Genomic DNA, 12,202 nt, shown 5'->3' on the forward strand with positions numbered 1-12,202 from the left:
CTATCCCTGTATCTATCTAGTATTTGTATGGAGTACTTGGGTTGATTATTGAACTAAAGCATTAGGAGAGCTAATTTTCACTGTCGTCTGAATGTGGAGAGCTTAGGATTGTATACCTTGCTTATGCTGATGATATGATGTTATTTTCCATAGGGGGCACTTCCCCAGTAAGCATACTCATGGACTATTTGGAGAGGTTTGAACAGACGACTAGGCTGAGAGCCAACTTACATAAATCAAACATTTACATGACTAAGATGGATGAGCCTACTAGACAAGCATTACTATATATCACTGGGTTCCAACTTAGAACGATGTCATTCCATTACCTAGGGATCCCCTTGCATCTGAAAAGCTACAAATAGCATATTATTCCTATGTGATTGATGTCTTGGCAAAAAAGATTAATGCTTGGCCAAAACACATATTGACTTATGAAGGAAAATCTCAATTAATTAAGTCTGTGCTCCAAGGGGTTGAATGTTATTGGATGTCTATATTGTTATTGTCTATTAGGGTCATTGATCGATTCTATAGCATATGTCGTAGTTTTTTATGAACTACCAAGCACCCTCCAATTGTTTGGTCAGAGTTATATAAGCCAAAGGAGGAAGGAGAATTGGACTTAAGGGACCTCAAGACTTTGAATACTACCTTTTTAGTCAAAGTATTGTAGAGGATTTAGGACAAATAGGAAGCGTTGTGGATTAGATAGGTACATCATGCATACTTGCAGCAAGCAGACACCTAGCATTGGCGAGCAAATCACATTGATTCTCCACTCATCAAAAGATTACCTCAAATTAGAGATCAAATGGTGGCATCATTGGGATTTTTAGAGCTGACACGACAGAAGTTAGCAAGTTGGTTCACTCAGTATGGTCAGCATCATAGAGGGATAAGTTTGGCATATGACTTCGTTCATAATACAAGAGCCCACAAGCCATGAGCAGGGATAGTATGGAAGAAATATGTGCCTCCTAGTCACTCTTTAACCCAATGGCTACTATCCCACTATAGCTTATCTACCAATGATCAATTGGAGTACCTAGAGGATGATAATAGAGTTTGTGCCTTATGCATGATGGCGCGAGAGACTCAGGAGAATATTTCTTCAATCCTTCGCCAGTACGTCAATTGTGGGACCGCATATGAGTCTGACTGCATATGACTCTAGACATGAGCATATATCCAAAGATGTTTCTAGTTTTCATCAAATAGCTTTGAGGCACGAGTAGATTGACATAGGGGTGACATCTAGCCATGGTTGCTATGGTTCATCATGTATGGCAGGCGTGGAATCATTGGATGTTTGAGGGTGGGAGACTAGATGTAGAGCTAGTGTTCCGAAAAGTCTAGGTGCATGTCTACAGAGCCCTGGATGTATACTCAGATATTGCGCTCATATAGGGAGGTATGCACCTTGGGTCCTGGGGTGGCGAGAGTTGGTATTGGGTGGGGAGGGTATAGTTCAAAGGGAGGAATACATTATGTGAGAGATACATTATGAGAAGGAGGAGGATGCATTTTGAATACTAAGGGTGCATTTTGGGTTGCGAGGTGGCTATATATTAGTGGAGTGGGCACATTTTGTGATTGTGGTCTTAGAGGTATACTTTGTGTCCATTGTGGGGTGATGATATATTTCCTTTAAAAGATGAAGAGTTGGTCTATTTGTGTAAAGTATACATTTTGGTTAGATTGGAGTATACTTTATGATAATATATAAATCAATCAATCAAAAAATAAAAAAAACTAAAATGAAAAACCTCTGATGACTATGGTGTATTCTCATTACATTTATGTTGGGTGTACCATGGAGGTCTAGTTGTCATGGTTGCTTAGGTAGAGGTCCCACATGGTGGCTACCTGGAGTTACATTGGCTGAAGATTCCTATTAATAGTAGCTATTGGTGATCGCAGTGCATCTTCTAGAGCTCCCTCATGGAGTTCTCTGGAGCTACATTGGTTGGGAGCCCTCTTAATAATAATGGATGGCAGTTAGCATGTCCATGCTGAGCTTCAGACTTAGTAGCAGTGGCTGGTGATTGAAGTGCATCTTCTAGAGCTCTTTGGATTTGGGGTACTCTACTGGGGTGCTAGCTAGAGGTGGTTGGATTTGGGAGAGCATTGCTTGGAGCATTTCAGATGCCTAGATGGAGAGGGATGGGGCGGGCTGATTTATGAGGGAGTGTTTGTATCTTAGAGCTGTTGTGAGGAGTGTGAGGCTTGAGAGCATACATTCTGTTGAGGGAGGGTTTACATTTATGAGGGAGAGTTTGTACTCTATTTCAATAGGGGAGGACTTTCTCTGATGATGTGTGAGGGTGGATATGAGGAGACATGAACTTGGTTGTGGATAGGGGTATATAGGATTGGTGAATTGATCTACCATCAATGATCTATCTAGTCTATAGTAAACGACTATAGTAAAGATACGTCAAATTCGTTAATAGATGGTCATTTGCTAAAATTGAACATCAGATTTAGGGTGATGGATCCATCATTAATGATCTATCTAGTCCGTAGGAAAAGACTATGGTAACGTCAAATCCGTTGATAGTTGACCACTTGCTAAAAGTGAACATCGGGTTTATTGGTGATCTTGTGTGAATGGATGGAGGTTCAAAAAGGGGTAAACCATAGCGGAGGACCCTGGCAGAGATGTGAGCTCAGGCACTGATGATGGGGTGTTGACATTGGATGGTCATGTACTGTGGTCAATCAATATTGCTAGGTTCATAGTGAACATGTATTATTGGCTTTTACCATGGCTAGGTTCATGAGGCTTGACATCGAGCATGATAGATAGTTCATATACGGATGATGGAGTGCAAACATCGGGCATGGTAGAGACCTCAGGCACTAGATGGTTACATGGATTCATATCTCCTTAGCGCCGTAGATGGATTGTTTGGAGGGTCTATTGTTCACTGATTGCAGCTCGATGATGTTGATATATATGAGTGCTTGTTGGATTGGAATGGTATATGTGATAATGCATTAGATAGTGATTGGTGTTTTGTGAGGATTGTACCTATGAGGGTACACATGCATGTATGTGATATTACATCTCAGACAACTGCATGGATCTGATACTTTATCATATACAAATAGTTTTCTTTGGCCACATGTTATGTTGTACTATTTTCTTGATGATATAAGTATACCTTTCATCAAAAAAAAAATGACGTCATCCGTGGAAACACTAAGTTAAGAACTGAACTAAAACATTAAGATAGATAACACAGGAATACCCAATGTCATCACTCTGATAACAGGTGATTTCAACAGGCTGATTCCCACCACGGTATAAGCGATGCTGCAAGAATAGCCCCAAGAGTTAGCATTGCTAGTGCCTAATCGTCCACCATTTGAGATGTCACCCCAATCGTCTGAAACACTGTTAGTGCTTTATTAAAGGTCCATCTAACTCACCAAAAATGCCTCAGGCTACGATCCCCATTCTAATTGGGGCATCAGTCATGCGAGCGTCATCCTTGGAATCTTCGAGGGAGACTACACATTGGGATCCTTTGAAGGGAAAAGCCTCCGCATATAGCGGAGTAAAGGTCCCCCAAGATCCTCTATTTTCAAGAAGCATCTTTCAAGACAAGTTGCCATGATATTTTTGAGTTCTGTAGATCAAGGAGCAATTGATCTTGAAGACCAAGTATGTAAATTTGAACATGTCTCTCCGTTACACTAGTATATAGATGACACCAAATGTCGAGTCTTCTTGACAACTTTCTCAGGCTCAACGCAAAGGTGATTCAATCATCCGCTTCCTCTATTCAGACCTTCAAAGAATTGAAGACGATGTTTATACATCATTTTACGACTAGTCAGAGGTATAAAAAAACTCCGCTCAATCTGTTTCTCTCAAGCAAAAGTCCAAAGAACATTTGAAGGAATACTTACTACGATTCAATTGGCGAGCTATATATGTTCTCTCAGTCAGCTTGAATGTGTTAGTTAGCACCTTCTCTCAAGGCTTGATGAACGGAAATTTCTTTAGGTCTCTAGTCAAGAAGCCTCCAGTCAATTTTGACAGTTTGCAAGCCCGGACAATCAAATATGTTCATATTGAGAAAGCCAGTCCGCAAGAAAAAAAGAAGTTCCCAATCTGAGTTTCACCTCCACTTAGCCAGATTGTAAAGCTCCTCCTTTTCCTTTAAGAAATCGGAAACTTGCAAACAAAAAGGGAGAAAAAGTTATGCAAACAGTAGAAATAGCTCAGGCCTCGGCTTTCGAGTTACATCAAGAGTTCTCCAGGATAGATCGTTATTGTGTTTATCATCAATCGAAAATCTACTCTACTTGAGATTACCAACAATACGTGAGGGAATCGTGGCGAATGACTAATCAATGAAAAGTCAATCAAAGTCGACCGACTATAAGATTTCTTGAGCCCTACTGATGCCCTTGCCATCTTATTTGTCATGTTGATATCGATCGTCAATCAGATCGGTGGACTCACTCGCCCTCTAAAGAGTCCCCAGGCTCATTCTGATCCTATATGGAGGAGGATCGAGAGAAGGATAAAGAGAAAAAAGGCAAAGGTAAACATTGATTCCCAAAGAACTGTCCACATGATTTCGCGAGGTCCAACAAATGAAGACTCTACTCAGGCCAGAAAACCTCATAATAGAGAGTAATGGAGTCAACACCAGTCGGGGAAAAGGAAGCGACCCTTCAACCAGCTTTGGGCTAGAGATTTGGAAGGAGTAGAGACTCCTCATGACGATGTCATGGTGATTGAAGCTCTCATCGCCAATTACACTATGAAAAGAATATTTATAGATACGAGAATTTCTGTCAAGATCATTTTCAAAAAGACTTTCGACCAAATGCAAATTGATGGAGAAGAGTTTCATCCAATACATACCTCCCCTTTTGCATTAATAGGGTATGAAATGTAGCCACTCGGCCTGATCAACCTCCCTTTTTTTAGGAAAAGAATTGCTGATGAGGGCTCGATGCACACCCTTCATCTTTGTAAATATAGCCTTCCCCTACAACGTCGTGCTAGGAAGATCGTCGTTAAGTGTTTTTCAAGTAATATTTTCCACTTTTCATCAAAAAATTAAGTTGACCTATGAAAGACCAAGCGAGGATAGATAAAAGGGAATCAATCGATGACCAGAAAATGCTATATTGATGTAATTAGGACTGACTTACGCAAAGTCCACAAAACTGAAGATACCTTAGTACAAGTTGTTCAAGATGTGTCAGTGTCTTAGCCGATAGAAGGTCAAGAAGATGTGCAAATTCATCTTGACCAATAAAAGGGATAACCCGAATAGCTACAAATCTCTAATTAGAGCTCAAACAAGATTGATTGTGTGTTTTTCGCGTAATCATGACGTCTTCATTTAGTCGACTAAAGAAACCACATGCATATCTCCAACTGTGATGGCCTACCGGCTGAACAAGATTCCAGATGTCGGGCTGGTCCGATAAAAGAAGCAATATTTTCCCCCGAGAAGAACAAAATGATCCAAGTAGAAATCAACAAATAATGGAGGTCAGACACATTCGAGAAGTCTAATTCCATCTTGGTCATCTTCACCACTTTGTTGATAGAGGCTTTTAGTATAGTGTCGACTGCCTTAGTTGATAAATCTTCTATTAGAAGTTTTGAAAGGAATCAAGACGGGACTTAGCCCAAATTTGTGATGTAACACCTCCTCGAGTAATAGGTTGCTATCAAATTTCATATCCTCTTGCCTTTGGGATATAGCAAAATAACCCCACTCCAAATGGTAATTCCTCAAAGAAGGAGTTGCAAGTAACTCAAGTCGCCATCGAGTGGACAAGACATGGGACTCAGAAGCTTCATGAAGAAAAAGTGGGTCTTCTACCCCTTGTGTAAAGAAGAAAATTTCTTCAAAAAGTTGAACTCCGGTCGAGAGGAAAAGAAAAATATCCCGTCTTTTATTTTTTTGGATAAAAAAAATAATGAAAAACTCATGGAGTCAGAAGAATCTGATATAATCAAAAGAGGATGACTATACCAATAAAAATATGAAAGAAGTTTGGATCAAGCTAGCATAAAAGAATGCGAAAATAATAAGATACCTCAGGATAAAAAAAAAAAGAAGTAAGAATAAGAACCGAAACCCGTTCAGTAAATAACCTCAGACGAAGGTCACAAAATGTTTATATATATATTAATATTTATCATTGAAAAATAGCATAAGAAAAGGCTTGAATTGATAATTTCCCAAACTATCTGCCGCTAACCAGAGTCGGTGTTTGGGAGCGCAAGCGCAAGCGCAAGCGCGGTGAGTGGGAGTGAGAGAGAACGACAGATCCATCGCGAGCCAAACAGAAAGCGACCGGATCGCCTCGCCGGGCTCAATCTTTGCTCCGCGATGGAGTATAGAAGGATCAAAGACCAGGTAGCGTTTCCTCTCCCCTCAATTGCATTTGGGTAAGTTAATTTGGCGTCGATTGCTTTAGATCTCTTGGCACCCTACAAAATAACAGAAAAAAAAAACAAGGTAGGGTTTCATTGGAATCGAACGTGTCCCTGATTTTTTTTTTTTTTTATAAGATTGTTACTTGGGGTGTTTGTCTGCTTTTCTGTGTATAAGATGGTGATGTCGTTGGATCCGAAATGCTCTGGTTGGTTCCTAGATTTCACATGCACAAAGCGCAAACATTTTGGGGTTTTCGCATTTTCTCCCATTAAATAGCGATTCTCTCTTGATTTTGTTGATTAAATTTCGATGGTTTTTCTAATGGATTTTCCTTGAATTTACTGGCCTATGTGATTTTATAAATTCTCAGGATGATGATGATGGTAAACCTCACACCGATCTGGAGAGCCAATATGGGAAGCCTTTCTCTGGAAGTATGCACTTTAACTCCTAGATAGAATCTTGAAACATTGGTATCATATAATTATATCAGTTTCCTCATTATATGACGTAATTAACTGTGATTTTCTGCAATACAGTTGATAATGTGCTTAACTCTGGAGCTGTCTCTATCAAGAAACCTAATTGGAAGCTAAAGTAATGCATTGAGTTTTTTTTTCATGACAATAATATTAAGTTAATAATATTGCATGCTATGATTTTACTTATAGAATATGAACATTTATCTTCTGTAGTTTTGTTATGCAAAGCTCCAATTTTGTTGTCTTTCCTCAGGTCAGTTGTGACGCTTGCATTGACATTGCTTACCAGCTCGCAAGCAATACTCATTGTGTGGTCTAAACGAGCTGGAAAGTATGATTACAGTGTAACAACAGCCAATTTCTCAGTGAGTGTAAAATGTGAAACCATTTTTAACTGCACAATCAGTAACAGGACTTTTGATTGGCATGTAATACAATAGTATAATTTGTTAATTTGTTATAATATTTGATGAAATCAAAGTTATATATGATGCAACAATGTGCTACGACGTAGTAATATAACAAACACATTGCATTTTCCTTATGTGTGATAGGTGGAGGCTTTAAAATGTGTCTTCTCACTTGTATCACTGCTTAGAATCTGGAAAAGTGAAGGGGTTACAGCTGACAATAAGTAAGCCACATCATGAATATGGACTTTTTTTTATACTGATACATTGATATTTGGATCTCTGAAGGAGCACTAAGTGCATATATTTTCCTTGATTTTGTAAGTTGGCTTTTAGAACTTTAAGTTGTTACCCACAAGGGTTTGTAGCAGCTTGTATGAAATTTTAGTTTGATTTTATTAATTGATAGTAAACAATTCAGATTTAGAATCCTCCAATGCTTCTTTGTTTTAAAAATGCATTAAATGGAGTTCATTTTCATATATGAAACATATCCTTGTTGATTTCTTGGTCAATGTGCTGATATCCTTTAGATTTTGAATTCATCCTCACGGAGGATATTTCAATGTGATTGTATTTCTTGTCCAACTAATTGTTTATATTGATCTCATGATGCTAGGTTAGCAACAACTTTTGATGAAGTCAGTGTTTATCCAATCCCTGCACTGCTATACCTTGTTAAAAATTTACTGCAGGTACCCAAGTTTTCTTCTCTTAGTAGAATTTTGCATCAGAATATAAAGATCTAATGATATTTTGTGAAAACAGTATTACATCTTTGCATATGTGGATGCTCCTGCTTACCAGATATTGAAGAACCTGAATATCATCAGCACTGGTGTTTTGTACCGCATTATTTTGAAGAAGAAGTAAGAAATATATTTGGTAAAATTTACCATCTAATTAGCTCCCTTAAAAGTTTATCTTTTTCGTTTTGAAAAACAATTAAAATAGTTTATTGTTCTAGTTACAGTTCATCACTGATCTTTATTTTGCAAATACATTCAATTTTAATTTTTTGACCAATCTCTTGCAACATTTCTTTTTAGAAGTTTCTAAATGATGATCTTTCAGACATCCACTTATTTACCCACTGACATTTTCATAATCAAGTAACTGACTGTTGTTATCTCCATCAATGTGTATCTTTCATTTGCTTAAAAACCTTAAGTTTTATAATAGTTTCTGTATGAAAATTTCTTGTAAACATAGAGTATTGATAAAGTCATTTATGAACATTGACACTGATCATGTGGGATTGAAACCCCTTTTGTGAAATATTAATTGCAGGAGCTACAAAATTTATTTCATGCGTCATGAGAAAAATTTGAATGCTAATGTTTATGCTGTTCCTTGGTTGTTTATTTCTGTATCTGTTCAAGTTTCCTGTAACTATGATGATTGAACTTAAGACAGGAAAAAGTTATTGTGTAAATATTCATCAAAATTACAGTAATCTTTTAATAATTGTGTTCAAGATATTGAAGGTAATGTTTCCACTTTTATCTTCTGTTCCGGGTTCTGTTAATTATCTATTGCGAGTTTGAGTCTGGGTGGTAATTAGACTGGAGATATGGATCCTGGAACAGTAGTGCTTTGTGGTTCTTCAATTCATGAAGTATTCTGTTTTCCACTCATTCAGTTGAACCATTTGTTACTTAAAATGTCTAAGGTGAAGGATATTCTAACTCCACTAGATCAGTATTTTAAAATTCATCAACAAACTAATACATGAAATTTCCATGTTCCACCAAATCCTTTGTGACTATAATCCTTTGGTTCAAGCTGGAAATTGTTTGTGTAGCTGTGCATGTTATTGCCATCTTCACAATCAAGCATAATTATGTCTGAAAAGCCTAATGATTGGTACTTCTTGATTATGGTAATTCTTTGTTTCAGGTTAAGTGAAATTCAGTGGGCAGCTTTTATTTTGTTATGTGCAGGATGCACAACAGCTCAATTGAACTCCAAGTAAACTCAACCACTGTTCATATTTCCTTTTGTCTTGTTTGTTCCAATTTGTATTTTAATGCTGTCTTTCATGCAGTTCTGACCGGGTTCTTCAAACTCCTTTTCAGGGTTGGCTGATGGCCATTGTGAGTTTTAAAACTAATCAATCTATTTGGAGTACCTTTCCCCTTTAATCGTTGCTTTTGACTCTCCGGTACAATTTCAACCTATGTAATTTGCTTTCCAGGTCATGGCTCTTCTAAGTGGCTTTGCTGGAGTGTACACAGAGGTACATTCTATGTCTGATAAATTGGACTATGTAGCGTATGACCCTAAATAATTGTGAACCTTTGGATTATGGGGTACTGGCTCCATGATGGAACACCAAATTTAATCCCTCAGACAAACTTAGGACAGTGTCTGCAGTAAACAAGATCTATTACTTATGTTAAGCAACAAGAATTATCTCTTTTCAACTTGCAGGCTATCATCAAGAAACGCCCTTCAAGAAATATCCATGTGCAGAATTTTTGGTTGTACATATTTGGGATGATTTTTAACATAATTGCAATATTCGTCCAAGACTACAATGAAGTTATGAACAAGTAATACAGACCTTTTATTTTCATTTCCTCAATGCCATCATCTAATTATCTGGCTAGTACCGGCTCTAACTTGATTGGGCAATTTGTGTTTTTTTTTCTTCTGTGACAGAGGATTCTTTCATGGCTACTCCTTCATTACAGTTTGTATGATTCTGAACCACGCACTCAGGTAGAGACAATGAAGTTTAGTTATCTAATATTAATTTTTTTGCACTGAATTCTGATGTGTTCGTTGCAGTGGTATTGCAGTTTCGATGGTTATGAAATATGCCGATAACATTGTGAAGGTAAAAGCACCTCGACCTTTCAATTGTATAAAACGTAGTAGTTATCGTTCCAAAGCAAATCTTGGAGTTGCCTAAACCCAACTTGTGCAGGTATATTCCACTTCAGTTGCAATGCTTTTAACGGCCATTGTGTCGGTGTTCCTTTTCAGCTTCCATCTGTCACTCGCCTTCTTTCTCGGCTCCACGTAAGTATTCATCTACCTCTGATTGGAAAACTGATTATATCCAGAATCAACGAAGTATGCTAAATTGCCCTTTACTGCTCCACACCGACATTCTTGGTGCACACATTGAAGTTCATTGATTGTTTCCTTTTAGGGTTGTTTCTGTCTCTGTGTACTTGCACTCAATCGGAAAACTACAACCACAAAAGTGAAGCTTTTTGCTGGGAGTTTAGAAGTTGAAACAAGCTCCATCTTCCAAGTGTGGTGCATCAGAACTTGAATGTCACATTCTTGTAAGAAACAAAATGGTAGTAAGAATTGTTGACAAAATCTGGAAATGAAGCATTGCATGAACTTACCGATCTATATTGGAGAGAAGTCACTGAGCAGTGACAACTTTTTTTTATTATTATTGAAAAACAAAGAAAGAAATAGCATCATCAATTAGGGTTATTGTTCTTTCAGTCATGGCTGACAATCTTTTATATTCATTGATTTTGTCCTGAAGCTGAAAAGACGGAACGATCAGAATGATATGGTTAGAATATTAATTGAGTTGCCATGATCTGAAGGGAAAGGATATGATGAATTATCTTCAACTAAGTCATTAGAAGGTTTCTGTTCAACGCTACTTGTAAATAGTGATCGAGTTGTCTCGGTCCTTGGTACTTCGATCCTCGAGGCAAGTCTTAAAAATATATAAGTCGAATAAATAGTAGAATAATGAAGTGCGTGTAGGGATATAAATGAACTAAACAGTTCACGAGCTATTCAGAGCTCGATTCATAAAAAAACTCGTTCGAGTTCGTTCGTTTAGCTTATCGAGCCAAACCTGAGCTCGATTTTGAGCTCGACAATTTTATCGAGCCAAGCTTGAGTTTAGGGATGTAAATGAATCAAGTCGCTCATGAGCTATTTGAAGTTTTATTCAATAAAAGCTCGTTTGAGATCGTTTAATAAGGCTCGTTAAGATAAATAAATCAAGCTCAAGCTTTACAATATTCGGCTCGTCAGCTCGTGATTATGTTTGTTAAGTTTATGAATCAACTTTTAAATAAAAAAAAATAATTTTGATATTGAATTTATAGATTTTACATTCTACTTATCAAATATATAGACAAATATATTAAATTTATTTATTAGAATAAAATTATAAATTTTAATAAGAATATTATAATTTTCACACATAAATAAATATATTAAATTTATTTATTAGAATAAAATTGTCAATTTTAATAAGAATATTATAATTTTCTCTAAAAATATAATTTAGTTTTTAATGAATATTTAAATTTATAATTTATATTTATTAAACTCGTTTAGGCTCGATAAAAGCTTGTGAGCGATGAATATATTCGTTAAATAAAGCTCGAGCTCGATTCGATTATAAATGAGCCAAACTCAAACATTCAAGAGTTCGGCTCGATTCAATTATACCTCTACTTCAGCTTAAGGATATTCGGCTCGTGAGCTCACAAAAATATTTGTTTATAGGCTCGCGAGCTCGAGCTTGATTCGTTTAAAGGGTTCGAGAACATGTTTGTTTATAGGCTCGTGAATTCGCGCTCGAGCTCGGCTCGTTTAAAGGGCTTGAGTACATGTTCGTTTATAAGCTCATGAACTTGGGCTCGAGCTCTGCTGAATTAAAGGGCTCGCGAACATGTTCAATGGTGTGTTGAGTTTAGAAGTTTAATGTAGTAGTTTGGGATATTCAATGATGTGTTGAGTTTATATTATTTTAGTTGTTAGACTTGTTGAATATTTATTTAAATGAGTTTTCGAGCTCGCTTAACAAGCCTGCAAAACGAGCTCTAAAAGGAGTCTGAAAACAAGCTCGAGCTTGCTTAACGAGTTAGGCTCGTTAATTATGATAATCAAG

The 12,202-nt window shown here is 37.2% G+C and overlaps 1 protein-coding gene across 1 annotated transcript; it reads left to right on the forward strand.

The window, feature by feature from the left end:
- The first annotated feature begins 6,192 nt into the window (after positions 1–6,192).
- On the forward strand, positions 6,193–10,735 carry LOC121995837 (CMP-sialic acid transporter 2-like). Its single transcript, XM_042549611.1, has 15 exons — positions 6,193–6,404; positions 6,796–6,859; positions 6,965–7,022; positions 7,161–7,272; positions 7,462–7,541; positions 7,937–8,012; positions 8,086–8,186; positions 9,217–9,288; positions 9,365–9,413; positions 9,515–9,556; positions 9,751–9,872; positions 9,982–10,041; positions 10,111–10,159; positions 10,250–10,344; positions 10,478–10,735. Exons 1-15 carry the CDS (start codon positions 6,378–6,380, stop codon positions 10,533–10,535), a joined length of 1,065 nt encoding a protein of 354 aa, XP_042405545.1. The 5' UTR covers positions 6,193–6,377; the 3' UTR covers positions 10,536–10,735.
- The last annotated feature ends 1,467 nt before the right edge of the window (positions 10,736–12,202 follow it).

This window comes from Zingiber officinale, chromosome 6A (genome assembly GCF_018446385.1).
Source record: "Zingiber officinale cultivar Zhangliang chromosome 6A, Zo_v1.1, whole genome shotgun sequence".
Taxonomy (NCBI): domain Eukaryota; kingdom Viridiplantae; phylum Streptophyta; class Magnoliopsida; order Zingiberales; family Zingiberaceae; genus Zingiber; species Zingiber officinale.

What these genes read in the sequence shown, in the direction of transcription:
- LOC121995837 (XM_042549611.1), top strand. Translation starts at nt 6,378, where the DNA reads ATGGAGTATAGAAGGATCAAAGACCAG. An exon ending in TGGGAAGCCTTTCTCTGGAA is followed by an intron (nt 6,860 to 6,964) that starts GTATGCACTTTA and finishes TCTGCAATACAG; the next exon opens with TTGATAATGTGCTTAACTCT. An exon ending in TAACAACAGCCAATTTCTCA is followed by an intron (nt 7,273 to 7,461) that starts GTGAGTGTAAAA and finishes TATGTGTGATAG; the next exon opens with GTGGAGGCTTTAAAATGTGT.